Below are 14,119 nucleotides of genomic sequence, written 5' to 3'. Positions count from 1 at the left end.
AAAAAAGCAGGTTTTTCTTCTCACCTTGCGGTTTTCCTGTCCTGCCTCCTCCCCCCCCCCTCCGTCCCCAACCTTAAAAAAGGAAATATAATTCAACACATCTTGGATCTGGCTGTTGAGCTCTTTGGAGTCTAATTTTGGTGAGTACATGACCAGCCAAGAACAAAGGAATTTTGGATTTGTGGGAGGCCAGACCCCAGACTGCCCCATCTGTATGTCAGTCAGGATAGAGACGACGACGGACAATATTGGTGATCGCAAGAGCAGATCTCCTACTCGTATTTTAGCCATCTGACTTGTACAAGTGCAATGCATGATGTTTAAACAGAGACAGAACTGCCTGTCGTGTAGCAAAGGTTACCCAAGCTACCTCTTCATTCTCCTTCCTCCCACCTTTCCTTCCCCCAACTCTCTCTCTCTCTCTCTCTCTCTCTCTCTCTCTCTCTCCCTCTCTCTCTCTCTCTGTGTGTATGTGTGTGTGTGTGTGTGTGTGTGTGTGTGTGTGTGTGTGTGTGTGTATAGGCACAGATGCTCAGATGGTGTGAAGGACAGACATCAACCTCAGGTGTCTTTGCTCTCTCACTCTCCACCCTACTTTTTGAGATTGGTCTATCAGTGGACCATCTGTTTGGGATAGCCAGGGAGGCGTGAGGAGCCCACCTGTTTCTGCCTCCCAGCACCCCAGTTACAGAAGTGCACTTCTGGGCTCTTCTTACCATGGGTGCTGGGAATCCACACTAAGCGCCTCACGCTTGCAGAGCAAGCATCTTCCCAGCTCTGCCTCTTTGTTCTTGTCCTTCCACAGCAACCCGGAAGCAGAATGCAAAGGCCCACCCCGTGTACCCAGGCAGTTCGGTGTAGAGCACCTGACTTCCTGTCTCAACTTCTAAGGACAGAGGTTGCTATGCAGCGGATCACCGGCATGAAGCGCTGACACAAGTGGCTGGTGACAGTAGCTGCCCAACAAAGCATTACTCAATGGTGAGAAGAGAAATGAATCAGCTGGCCCAGGCACTGTGGAGCATGAGGGAGAGGCTCCAGGCTGCTTCAGGGACCTGCGGATAGTAAGTCAAGCAGCCAAGGAAGGGCCATCTTGACCATAGCTACTTAACACACGAAATTATTCTCCCAGAGAAACTGCAGACAGATGGAGTACAGATGGGACTAAGAGCCTTATGAAGTCCTAAAGGACAATAATATTCCCCAAAGGACACTAAGGGACTTGCTAGTGGGATAAAGGACCAGCAGTGGCCACTGCAGATTGGCTCTAATGGCGTGATGTCAGCTTACTTCAAGCAGGCTGCCCACCAATACCTTATGGGCCCATGCTCCCTGGGCAAAGACAGTCATGGCAATGACAACAGACATTTGTTAACTGCTGATTATGTACACACAGGGAGCTAAAACTCGAATTGCATTACTCCATTTAGCTTACACACACACACACACACACACACACACACACACACACACACACACACACAATGCTGTGATGACATTGTCACTACATGCAATGGCTGTTGAGAAACCCGAGGTTAGGGTTTAGGGAGGTGAGGTAATTTGCCCAAAGTCATGCAAGTACAAAGTGACCCAAGCTAGCATCAAGCCAGGGTCTGGGACCCCAAGGGTCGGCTCTCACGGCAGTGGTTCCATGGCTGGTCCACATGGAAGCCTTATGTGCCTCCCCCCCTGCTCTTCCCTTGAAGACTGATTGCAAATAATTGGAATTGTCATTGGAAGTAATTCGAAGTGACAGGGGTTGGGTTAGAAGGCACTCCACTCCAAGTCTCAACGATCCCCTCAAACCCGAGCCTAAATTTAAACAATGAAGTCACAAAACAATTTCCCTCACAGGGATTGGATTTTTCCTGCTGCCGTCTGTTACCCAGGAGAGAAAAATCAGACTATGTCAGGGGCCGGAGCTCTGTTTTGTACAGTGGGTTTCTTGGAGGACAGAGATTTCTTCTTGGCTTAATCCCGGTTGCTTTCCATGTAGAGTAAAACCACTTCAGACCCAGCAGAGGAGTCCACCAGTCTTAATGAACACATCTCAACCCACTGGTCCGGTCCTTCTTCGTCTTTCTCTTTTTAGCATCCCGTGAGGGATGAGGCATGGGGGGTGACAGGCTGTGATGAAGAATGACACCACATGTTTCAGAAGGCAAGGGCATAGAGGATGCTGGGAAATTTAGTCCCTCCAGGAAGCACCTGGCATGTTGCCAAGGATACACACTGATTAATCCAGCCTTTCTGATGTTGATGGGTCACCCCACCAGCCTGCTAGCTGCTTTCTGAACACCAACCTTGATAATGTGGAAGCATAGTAAGAGATTGAAGTTCATAAGGTCCCTGAGGGCACAAGAGGAGACCCTGACTCCCACACAGACAGAATTATATGACTTCCAAGAACTCCCAGGGGCCTCCTAACATTCCTAATGTTCCCTCTCTCCTATGCGTCCATGTCCTTATTTCTGAACGCCTCCCTCACTGCTCAGTGCTGAGGTGGTAGAGACTGGCCTCCCATTTTACAGGAAGCTAAGAGCCCAGCTCAGGGGTGGCACCCACCCCTGAAATTGTTTGTGAGGTAGAGGACGTGAATGAAGAAGTATCTTGGATGAACGTGAGCGCCGAAGAAGAGAACTGATGGATTGCTGCAGCCGTCCTGGAGGGGCCGATCAGAGAGGTCCCTCTGCAGACACCTGTCAGCTTCGCTTTGCACTGTTTCTAAGTTCCATCCTCTCCATCTCCTCCCCTCCTTTTCTCCCCTCCTCCTCCCCCTCCTCCATCCTCATCCTCTTCCCTTTTTTCACTTGGCTTTCCTGACCTGACCTCTTCAGACTCCCTTTGCTACCTCTTCAGAAAAAGCCTCCACTCGCTGAGGAACTATTCTGAGGAGAACAGTTCCATTTTCTCCTCCCAGTAGGGGCCCAAAGGGAGCAGGCTTTCTTCCCTGCCTTCTCCTGAGACAAAGCAGTTTTCAGCCTTATCACAGTCAGACTTTGGCTGAGGCTACACAGACTGATCCAACCGTCTGCCCCTCATAATATAAAGGTTCATTTCAGCATTCTTCCCCATTTTGGTCTGTAGGGTGCCAAAGGAAATAAACTTTTATGTTTTCAGAATCCAGACAGTTGGAGTTCAGAGAACCAAAACCTTTTTCTTTTCTTTCCTTCTCTTTCTTTTATTCTCTCTCTCTCTCTCTCTCTCTCTCTCCTTTCTTTCTTTCTTTCTTTTTTGAGAGGAGTTAAGGGTCTGCCTTCTTTCTTTACGATACAAGGAATTCAGAACTGCTAAAAGTGGAATTTAACAAGGAAATAGAGTACACAAGCAATTCACACAGATCCCCAGACCTTCACGTCCAGAGCCACACAGCATCACAGGATCTTGTTTTAACAAAGGAGGTCCCCGTGCCTGATCCCAAACAGGACACAATGTCTCACCAAGAACCCCAAGGACCACAGTGAGCCTCCAGTTAGTTACCAAGCAGCTGCCCATGGGCTGCGCACAGGATGTGTACAGAGACTCATTTATAAACAGTAGTTGGTAATCCAAACAAACCATTTGAATGGGACGGGGAGAAGGGGTGTGATAAATGGCCCAACATCTAGACACACCCCTTCCTTGGGTAGCACTGAGCCTTGTAGAATAACTGTATGTCTGCTGGTAAAGCTCTCAGCCTTGGGAATCCCCAGTTCTAGGTTAGTGTCTCTGTGTTTCCTGGGGGTATTTGTGTAAGTTCACTTTTACTTCTCCGAGCCTTGGTTTGCCTATTTATTCGTAGAGTAATAAATCGTTTACTATCGAAGAACAATGTGAGGATGATATAAGGTCCGAGAGCAGACTTCGTGTGAGAACTTGTAACTATCTCTTTAAGACACTGGTCACTCTGGCCAGATCGCACGGCTGGAAGACATCAGGCCATTCCCCCTGCAGTTCTCTCTTTGGAATAGAGAATCTATATGCTCTGGGCAGCGTGGTGGTGGTGGTGATGATGGTGGTGGTATAGAGGGGTTAACAACCCTTGACTTATGGTCCTACCCAATACCTGGTTCCTCCATGATCTTTGTCATATAGCTTAACCCAGACTAAATGATGCGGTATGAAATTTCCTGCCGGCCGCTGGTAGGGGGCATTTCTCCTCTGGGCTTCTCCTCGCCACTGACAACTAGTTTTCTTTTACATTAAGCTATTTCTCTAGTGGAGGTCCTCCATTCTAAGTTGTAAAGGGAAGCCTCTCTTCACCTCTAACGATTTCCCACCCGGGGGCCCAATTCTGGCTCTTGTAGTTGGAAGACCCTCTCTTCCATTGAACTAATTTCTAAAAAAGAAGTTCACTCCAGCTCTTTTCCTGAACCAACCCACCAACTGCCATTTCCCTTTTCCTTCAAAGGCTTCATAAACTCCCAAGCCTTATACATATGTTAAAAATGGAGCCAAGGGTGTTGGCTCACACCTGCATCCCAGCACTCAAGATGCTCAAGCAGCACTGCTGCGATGGGAGTCTGAGGCCAGTCTGGGCCACAGAGTAAGTTTCTATCAAAGAAACAAGCACTACAACTGTTTGGAATTTCTCCCTACTGTTCTGACTCATGGAATCCTCTCCCAGTGAAATAGAAGGAGGTAAATAATACGGGATTAAATTTGAAAACACAAACACAAATTCTGATCTGTGCAAGGAAGCCACGGAGCTCTGCGCCTTAATGGGTCCACTTGATTATGTGTCAAGAGTGGATAAAGTAGGGGTTGGGGATTTGGCTCAGTGGTAGAGCTCTTGCCTAGCAAGCGCAAGGCCCTGGGTTCGGTCCCCAGGTCCGAAAAATAAAAATAGAAAAAAGTAAAAGAGTGGATAAAGTAAAGCAAACAAAAGGGGTGGTGGTGAGGGAGTTAACAGGACAGCTGTGGGTAAAGAAACTTGCTACCAGACAAACCTAATGACCTGAGTTCAATTCCTGGAACTTGTATGATATGAGGAGAAAACCAACTCCTGTGGGTTGTTCTGTGAGTTCAGCATCCTCACCATGGCCATCAATATTCATTCTCTCTCTCACATCTCCTTTCCCTCTCCCCGTCCCTCTCCCTCTCCTCTGCCCACAAGATGTATTTGTTTTAAGCAGAAGAAAAGGGTTTAATGCTTACAGATAGTTTTGTACAATAAACCCTCAAAACTGGTCTTTCCTGGGTGTCCCTTTTTATGGGTTGTTTTGAAGGTAACTTTTGCCTAGAATTCCGGTTATGAACTCCCCAGGCACAAGGATCTGGGTTTCAGTCCGACCTTGAAAAAGGTTCCTTGGCTCACACAGGACAACTGTGGGCTGAAAGTCATGGACCACTTTGTTCATAGTTCTTAGTTGATTCTTACGGGTTTATAATCACCTGACACCAATTGCTCCAAGTGGGCAGTGCCTGAAACAAAATAAAATAAAACAAGAACAAAAACCAAGCAAGGGCAGTGGCAAGACCACATTCTTTCCAGAGAATAGCAGGCGATAGTCCTACAAGAAAACCTAGGGATGAGCTTAGTCTAACATTCTTGTGGGGTTGGGGTGGGGTAGCAAGCCTGGAACAATAGAGCAAACTTAAGACAGAAGGGAGCCACTGACACGCCATCCTGGTCTTTGTGTGCCCACAACCACATGTTTGGAACTTCGGGTACTAATTCTTCCTTTTCTGAACACATCAAACATGACGCTTTAGAAAATTTCCAAGATTCCCAGTTATGATGGCTGAATTGAAATGTTTCGACATCTGCCCTATTTTCCAAGCAATTTCTCAACACGACAAAGAATGGCCAATTACTCAGCATTGAGCTCATCTAACTGAAACACTGGAAGGCCAGTTGTGATCTTGTGGCTTAACCGTGTGAGATGAAAGGGCAGGGAGACATTTTCTATCCCACAGATGTGTAGCAGGTCACATCCTGGAGTCTGGGGACTAGTGTTGGCTCTTTGACTAAGCAAGTTGGGTAGCCTTAGCCAGGTCTCTGAACTCTGGTCCCCTCTTCAGCATAAAAGAAGAGGTAGCTTTAGACAAAGGATGAATCTGGACTCCAAGGAAGGCAACCAGGAAGTCAGCAAAACCCTGGAGGTCAATGGGAAAATCTTACGCTTGTGACGCGTGTCTTCCTTTAAGAAGTGGTTTCCATTAGATTCTCTGAGGGGTCTGAGTTCAGGTTTTTAAGAACCAGAGGTTTAGGTAGTGTTTTAGATCCCTCCCCGCCCCCCTCCAGTTGTGACAATCTTTGGGTCTAGGTTTCAAGCCATCTGTTTCATAGCTCACCATCATTAGGTACTTTGATGAAACACACTCCTGTGTCGCACAACTGAGCATAAGACATCAATAAGTTAGGACAAGACATGAGTCTGCTGGGATCGTATCACTATTGTGAGCATCATCACAAATGCAGGTAGACCTGTGTGGTCCTGCTCAGATCTGCATGCAAGCTCACTGCTGGGAACTCAGCTCCTCCCCATCCTCTTGAGTGAGGTGCTTGTGCTCAGTACCAAAACCAATGGGCACTGGGCTAGGAATGTAGCTCGGTAGGAAGAAAGCTCACCTAGCATATTCTAGGTCCACTTCCCAGCAACACACACGCATACACACATGGGGGTGGGGTGGGGCAGGGCACAATGACTCGTTTACAGGCTAACCTAAGCTTGGTTTTTAAAATGACAATAAATAAATAAATAAATAAATAAATAAATAAATAAATAAATAAGAAATGAGAACTGTTAAAGACGTTGGAGGAACAAAATGTCATAGAATGAAAAAAAAAAAAGAAAGAAAAAGAAATCGAATTCAAGATCCTCTACCCTATCTGCCTTTTACAAACAAGAGAGATGGAGCCGGACCTCGGAGAGCTTCCCACTTTCCAATCCAGGCTCTTGCCTTCCTATCAGCTATGCTACGCTACGGACAAGACAGCAGAGTGTAGGATGGGCTCTCTCACAAGCAGGTTAAAAAAAAAGCAGAAGCAAGAAGTCAACTGGCCCACCCCTGCATAGAATATTGAACTCTCCCCCCCTTCTAGCTCTCTTGCTGTACACTGCACATTCTCGACAAGAAGAGACTCTAATGCAGCCACTCACGAGAGGAAACGGGGCGCAAAATTACCCCTTTTAAGGATGCGTGGAATAAGAAACGGTTGCCCTTTTTGTTTTGTTATTGTTGTTGCTGTTGGTTTTTTGTTTTCGTTTTGTTTTGGTATTTTGTTTGTTTTGTTTTGTTTCTTAGGCAAATCTGGGTTTTAATTTGCTTTTGCTGAAGGGTCCTCGTTTTTTGCAAAGAGAAGTTGATCCGGCCAGCACAGCTGCTTTCTGCCTGTGCCCCTGACCCAAGGCAGGATGTCATTTGTGGTATGGGTAGCGGGTCCCTTAAAATTGCTCCCTATTCTCGACTTGAATAGTTGAAGCAACTTAGACCCAGGACATCACAAGCCTGGATCTGAAAATAGCCAGATGAAGCAAAAGCTTAAGAAGAGGTGTAGATGAAGGGTAGAGAATTCCAGGCCAGTCATCCTCCTTCCCTCCTTCCTCTTCTCTCTCAGTGAGAGCACCCAAGAAAGCCAGCGGGGGGAATTAACTCGGAGGGTTATTTTCCTATCTAAGGAAGTGATTACACCTAGCAAGCACTTAATAAAAAAGAAGTGAGGGCTGGAGAGATGGCTCAGCGGTTAAGAGCACTTGTTGCTCTTGCTGAGGTCACAGCTCAGTTCCCAGCACCCACAGGCAGCTCACAAACTGTCCATAACAGCTTTGGGGATCGGATGCCCTCCTCTGACCTCCATGAGCTCCAAACACATACACGTACACGTACACACAAGCAGGCAAAACACACACGTAAAATACGTAAATCTAAAGGGTGAAATTAAAAAACAAATAAAGAAGAAACAGTGAATAGATACGTCCTCTGATCTCGGCTCCAGTCAGGGCCTCTTTTCTCATAAACCGAGAGAATGGCCGGCCACCATCACGGGTCACATCCAGGCCCACTACCTTCCAGCTGACTCTGACCACTTGAACTGAAGTCACTCTTCATTTTGCGCAGTCTACCTTCAAACCCCACATCTGCTCATCGGTGAGTTTGTGGCTTCCCCAGTTACCTGACTTCTGTACACCTTGATTTCTTCACGTGCAGTGTGAGTTTAGGCCCACTGAGTATTCAGTAGGGCGAGGCGTTAATGAACTCACCCACATCAAAGTACTCGGTATAGAAAAGGACTCAGAGGCTACTTGGCTCTAATAAGGCAATTCTGAGTTTGATGCCACTGCACATCTGAGCATTGGTAGCTTGGAGGCGTGACTCCAGGAGGCTGACAAAGGTGCCATCTAGCCATGCCAGGTGTGCTGCAACAATTGGCCGATATCTCAAAGAGCTTGGAAAAGAGCCCCTCCCCTTCCCTACTTGGGCTGTAGCTTTCTCTCTCTCTCTATGCCTTAGCCGGTACCAGCCCCGGACGGCAATCGGGAATACCAACCAATGTGTAAGTTTTCAGGGACTGTCTACAAGCTGTAGTCACTATGCCAAGTAGCTTTTCGGTTCTCCTCCACCTCTGCTGGTTTTTCTGGGCTCCAGCCTCCATCCAATTCATGAAGATACTGGCTTTCAGGCCTGAAAATGCCCTAAAAACGGTCTCATTTTTTGGGGTGTGTGTGTGTGGCGGGGGGGGGGGGGGAGCTAAAGCCCTACATAGGAGCTGCCCAGAGTTACCTGGCCAGTCAACTCGGCTCTGCTGGTTCTCTGCCACCCTTGGGGCCACCTCTGAATGCCCGCAAACTTTGGGTTTTGGCTCTAGGTGGACAAGAGCTCTGCTTCTTGACATACACTTGGACTTTGTCCAGTTGTCCTGCTACCTTTGGGGCCTGGTCCCTCGCAGGTTCACAAACCCCGTCTAGCTCTTTCCACACACCCCTTTCTGTACCCTGGCCCACAAAGCTGCCAGGTCCAGTACAGGAATGCCACCCCCTGTCTTAGGGCACCTCCTCCCCCTCAGGAGACCCTCCTGGTCCTAAATGAGGACCATCCAGAAGGGCTCTTTCTGCCCCGAGCCAGGTTCAGGAGGGGCAGAGTATGTTCTTTCCCTCTTTTGCCTCCTTTGCTGCATTGGTTTCAAGGACTCCAGGCTCCCGTCGCCCAGGCTCGTCCTCACATTCTTGTCCTCCGTTCCCTCTGCTTCTCTGGCTCTTTCTTTCTCTCCTTCCCGGGGTCGCGGTCAGCCTGCATCTTCTGGGGTCACCTGGCTCTTTGGTGCTCCTTACACCCTGCCCTGTTTCCCTCTCTACCCCTTTCTCCTTCCTTCTCTCCTCCCTCTCCCTCCCTCTTCCCCTTCAACACATCTGTTTCTAATCTGAGCGCTCAGAGGCGCCTGTATGAAACAAAAAGCTCCCCCCACCCTCAAAACCTGGCACAGAAAACCCTGGATGAACCTTTTCTCCCCAGCTCTCCACTTTCCCCTGATACTCCTGAAACCAAAGCACGCGCTGAAAAGTACCCTCTACACCAAACGGTTCTCCGCCAAACTCCACCAGGAAACGCCCCCACCCCGTAGCTGGCTAGAGGGCCCAGATGTGTGAGACATTTCGATGGCCGACTGGGCGGTCCTCCGTTGCCAGATGCGCCCCTCGGTGGCGCGGAGGCAGGGACCGAGTGGTTGCCGCACTCCCGGACTGCGGAGACCACGGTGCTGAGGGCGGGTCTCCACCCAAACGCAGGGTGGCGTTTCCCCAGGGCCACCCTAACTCCCGCCCTCCCCAAGGCACTCACCTAGCCAGAGGAAGAAGAGGGACATCCCGATCCCCGGACACGGGCACTTCCCGGCTCAGCGCAGCCTGGCTGCAGGGCGACCGAGCCCAGCCGACGGACCTTCTGTGAGCAGGGCGCGGCGCCTCGGGGTGCGCGCGGGGGGCTGCAGCCATGTGCGGGCGCTGGCCCCGCGCCCGGGTCCCCTGCGCGCTGCGCTCCGGGGGCACCGAGGGCTTCTAGCCCTGGCTCCACCAGCTCGCGCCGGGACGGGGGCCGGGCCCAGGGTCAGGGAGGAGAAGGCGAGGCGGCAAGAAGCTACCGCTTCGTGGAACACTTTTCCCTGTTTGGAAAGAAAACCGACTGGAGAAAGAGGGAAAAAAATGAGCTGGAACCACACGGCTGCCTCCTACCGCAGCCCCTCCCTCCATCCCTCCCCTCGCCCTCCCTTCTCTTCGCTCCCGCCCTCCCTCTCTGCGTTTGGGGTTAGCTGCTGGGGCTGCTTTACCTCCCACCCGGGAGGGAGGGCCACGGCCCGGGGTGATCAAGGGGGGCGCTCGGTGCCAACTGGTGCGGTGCAGGAGAGAATCCGCAGCACTTCGGGCAACAGCCGGTGGATGCGGCCTTTTCAATTCTGTCTTTTTTCTCCTTGATCTCTCTAGTCTCTCTGCTCTTTTGTATATTTTTCTTCCTTACAATGCTCTATGGTTCTCTCTCTCTCTCCCTCTCTCTCTCTCTCTCTCTCTCTCTCTCTCTCTCTCTCTCTCTCTCTCTCTCTCTCTTCCTCCCCCTCCCCCAGGGGGATATGCTGGGGGGTCGGGTACACAGGGTAGCACCATGTAGCTCTTTGTTGACCTGGAAGTCTATCTATGTAGACTAGGCTGGCTAGGCTGGCCTCGAACTCACAAAGACAATACCTGGCGCTAAGCGTACCACTACACCAGATCTTTTTCACTTTCTTGCTTCTCCTCTTGTCTCCTCCTTTCCCCCTCTCCCTTCTTGTTTTCCCCAGCCTCTTATTCCTATCCTGTTCCTTCCAGGTTTTGTTAGGTCGGCATGAAATCACTAGAGGCACCATATAAATAGTGGGTTTGTGCAATAGTGGATCATTAAAAGCGTTCTGAGCCTTCCCTGTTTGGACCCTTTTCATGTGGCCTTTGTGTTTGCCATTCATAGTCAACCGCTGTGAAATCCGTACAGGGCTGAGCCGGCCACTCTCCTAGAGAAGTGGGAATCAAGGAAATGGTGATGCATTAAGGAGCATTATGGAGATGCACACATTTATCCAGCACTTGGGTGGCTGAGGCAGGAGGATGGTCAGGGGTTCACATCTGCCCTGGGATATTTAGTGAGTTCCGTGACAGCCTGAGCTAGGTGTCACGCTAAACACTAAAAGAAATGCTAGACACTTGAATCCTGCAACCTGACCATCAGACTATTAAAACAACGGATCCCAATGAGCTGGATTCCCCCCAGGAATCCCATGTTGGGAGAAGAACCTAATGCCTGGGTCGGCCAGAGAGAACACTTTTTCCTGAAAAGGAATTTACAATTTGTCAGACCCTCTTACAGGACAGACAGAAGCACAGTGATGGGCAGGTCCACTTCCTGATTGGGAATTACTTAGACAAGAGCTCAGTTTCTACTTAAGCCTGAGTCCAGAGCATAGAAGATGGATTGGGGCAGAGGGGTGTTCTATCTCCCTTCCTCTTCTCAGTGAGAAGAGGCATGAGATTGAATAGATCTCCCTCTTCTGCCTCAGAAGCATTGCTTTGGAGGTAGACAGAGGGCAAGAGGCTGGTGGGCCCACAGAGGAGAGCCTGGACTCAGCCTTGGTGCTTAACGTCCTGTGAGAAAGGACCAGAAAAGAAACGAGCAGTAGGAACTGCTCAGGTCTCAAGGGCTCAGAGCTCGTCCTGGCACTTTTCCTTGCACTGCAGAAGAGAACAGTCTGCTGTAGTCCCAGGCTATGGATGTCCCTGGAGGACTGGCCAAGGCTGCTACCATTCACCTATAGTCCCACCACCTAGCCTGGGGGCTGGGGCTAGAGCCGAATAATAATTCATGTGAGCAATTAACAGTCCCCTCAGAGGCTGGCAGGATGCCCCCTTTCCATCTCCTTTCTGGCTCGATTAGCCTCTTAGGACTGACTTAGGTCTGACTTAGGTCTTCTCAGTTGTATAGAAAGTCCCATTTCACAGGCGAGGAAAGCAGAGTCCAGGAGAGACTACATGATTCTTACATCACTCTGAAATGTTGTCAAAAGCCTCAGTTGTTCTTGGGGTTTTAGGGTATTAGTTCCAACCCTTCTCCACCCCATCTTCTTTTCCTTCCCCACATTCTGTCCTGAAAATCCAACCCAGACTTCATGCATGGGCATTCTTTTTTTTTTTTTTTTTTTTGGTTCTTTTCTTCGGAGCTGGGGACCGAACCCAGGGCCTTGTGCTTCCTAGGCAAGCGCTCTACCACTGAGCTAAATCCCCAACCCCATGCATGGGCATTCTTATTCTGTTTTAGAGGGAAGGAAACTGTCTCTTAGGAAGATAAAATGTCCTGCTCAAGCTCAGAAAATGTTAAAAGCTCCTTCCGAAAACAAAGCATTTAAACATTACATTCATATTATGAAATATTTAAAAGGTTTCTTTGGTTCTGGAGTAAACGTGTGTGCATGCATGTGTGTGTGTGTGTGTGTGTGTGTGTCTGTGTGTGCTTTTGTGTATGTATGTGTGTGTATATGTATGAGTGAATGTGTATGTATTTTTGTGTGTATGTGTCCTAAATGTGTATGTATGTGTGCTTATGTTTGTGTGTGTATGTGTCATGTATGTGTGTGTATGTGTGTGTTCTATATGTGTATGTGTGAGCATGTGTGTGTGTATGTTTGTGTGTGTATGGGTGTATTGTGTGTGCATGTATTGTGTTTGTGTGTATAGGTGTGTGTGCATTTGTGTGTATGTGTGTATGGGTATGTGAATGTGTATATGCATATGTGTATGTGTATGCATATGTGAGCATGTATGTATATATGTGCATGTGTGTATGTGTATATGTGTGTATGTATGTATGTATATGTGTATATGCATTTTGTGTGTATATATGAGTATGTGTGCACATGTATGTATGTGTGTATGTGTGTGTATGTGAGTATGTGTGTGTATTTGTGTTGTGTGTATGTGTGTGTCAATGTATATGTGTATCAGTGTGTATGTATGTGTGTATATGTATGTATTATGTGTAGAAGTGTTTATGTGTATGTATGTGTGTGAGTATATGTGTGTGTAAATATGTGCATATGTGTGTGCTTGTGTGTGTATATGTTTGTGTGTGTTCATGTGTATGGGGGTGTGTTTGAGGAAGAGTCTGACTGGATAGCCCTATTTTGCCTGGAACTCACAATGTAGTCCAGGCTGTCTTTACGTTCATAGAGAGCCTCCTGCATCTGCCTCCAGAGTGCTAAGAATAAAGGTGTGTGGCACCATAGGTAAATTTTTCATTTTGTAATCACTTGTCTAATAAGGTATATCCACAACTATGTTGAAAAATGAATTCTTTATAAAGTGTGAGGGAGTAGAAAGGAGACTCAAGGAAAGATACTCTTTTGATATTTCTGATCCACAGCTTTTAAAAATTGCTTGACGTCTTTTCAGACACACCGAAAGATAGTAACAACAGTACAGAAGTCTCTGGATGCCCTCGCCTCTGTTTTCCCTCGTTATCCCTTGTTAGGGAAGGCATGTTTTGATTCTGTATGCTTCTAAAGCACCTCTTCTATCCTACTGCTACCTTTCTCATTATTGCTGCTCTGGCTGGAAGGATGTGTGCCCGAAGACAGACGTGTGTAAGTGTAGCAGATGTGTGTCTAGATCCATACCACCCAAGCTGAGGCTATCAAGACTCCTTGGGTGGAAGGATGTTAACCACTGACCCAGGTGCTTAGATCATGCTGAGATTAAACACTCACTTTCCACCAGTCCTGGGGTCACTAGGGAGCAGATGCATCTTCCTTGGGTGGTGATCTGCCACTGACATAAGTCCAAAGTAGAGGTTCTGGGGACAGCCCGAAAGAGTATTCCACTGCCGGCTGATGCTGGGTCCCTTGGGAAAATCCAAGGATGTATGTGACACTCTTATCTTTAGTGGACCCTCAAGTCCAGTGGAGAGACGACTTCAGCATGTGAAATAGTTCAACAACAGCAGAAGAAAGACAGTAAAGTTTCAAACAAAAACAAACACGGGGCCTCCCCAGCACACTGTGGAGTACGGTGGTTAAAGAGCAATGCCTCAGTTTGGAGGATGAATAGGACTGAACAAGGACCCTAGGTGGGTCAAAGACGTGGAGCCTACATACTCAGGAGACACTGGCTGAAACGGAAAATGAAATGAT

The 14,119-nt window shown here is 48.4% G+C and overlaps 1 protein-coding gene across 4 annotated transcripts in view; it reads right to left on the bottom strand.

The window, feature by feature from the left end:
- Clmp (CXADR like cell adhesion molecule) overlaps positions 1 to 10,100 on the bottom strand; it is a 108,696-nt gene extending 98,596 nt beyond the window's left edge. For 3 of the 4 annotated variants that reach the window (XM_087560699.1, XM_087560700.1, XM_087560701.1), the window contains exon 1: positions 9,760 to 10,100. In XM_087560699.1, coding sequence (XP_087416825.1) covers positions 9,760 to 9,784 — 25 coding nt within the window. In that variant the 5' untranslated portion in view covers positions 9,785 to 10,100. 4 annotated transcript variants of the gene reach the window in all.
- Between the last annotated feature and the right edge of the window lie 4,019 nt (positions 10,101 to 14,119).

The sequence above is a fragment of the Rattus norvegicus genome, chromosome 8, assembly GCF_021556685.1.
Source record: "Rattus norvegicus strain SHRSP/BbbUtx chromosome 8, alternate assembly SHRSP_T2T, whole genome shotgun sequence".
Lineage (NCBI taxonomy): Eukaryota > Metazoa > Chordata > Mammalia > Rodentia > Muridae > Rattus > Rattus norvegicus.
The sequence above is the reverse complement of the archived record's forward strand: the minus strand, read 5'-3'. Positions and strand labels throughout refer to the sequence as shown.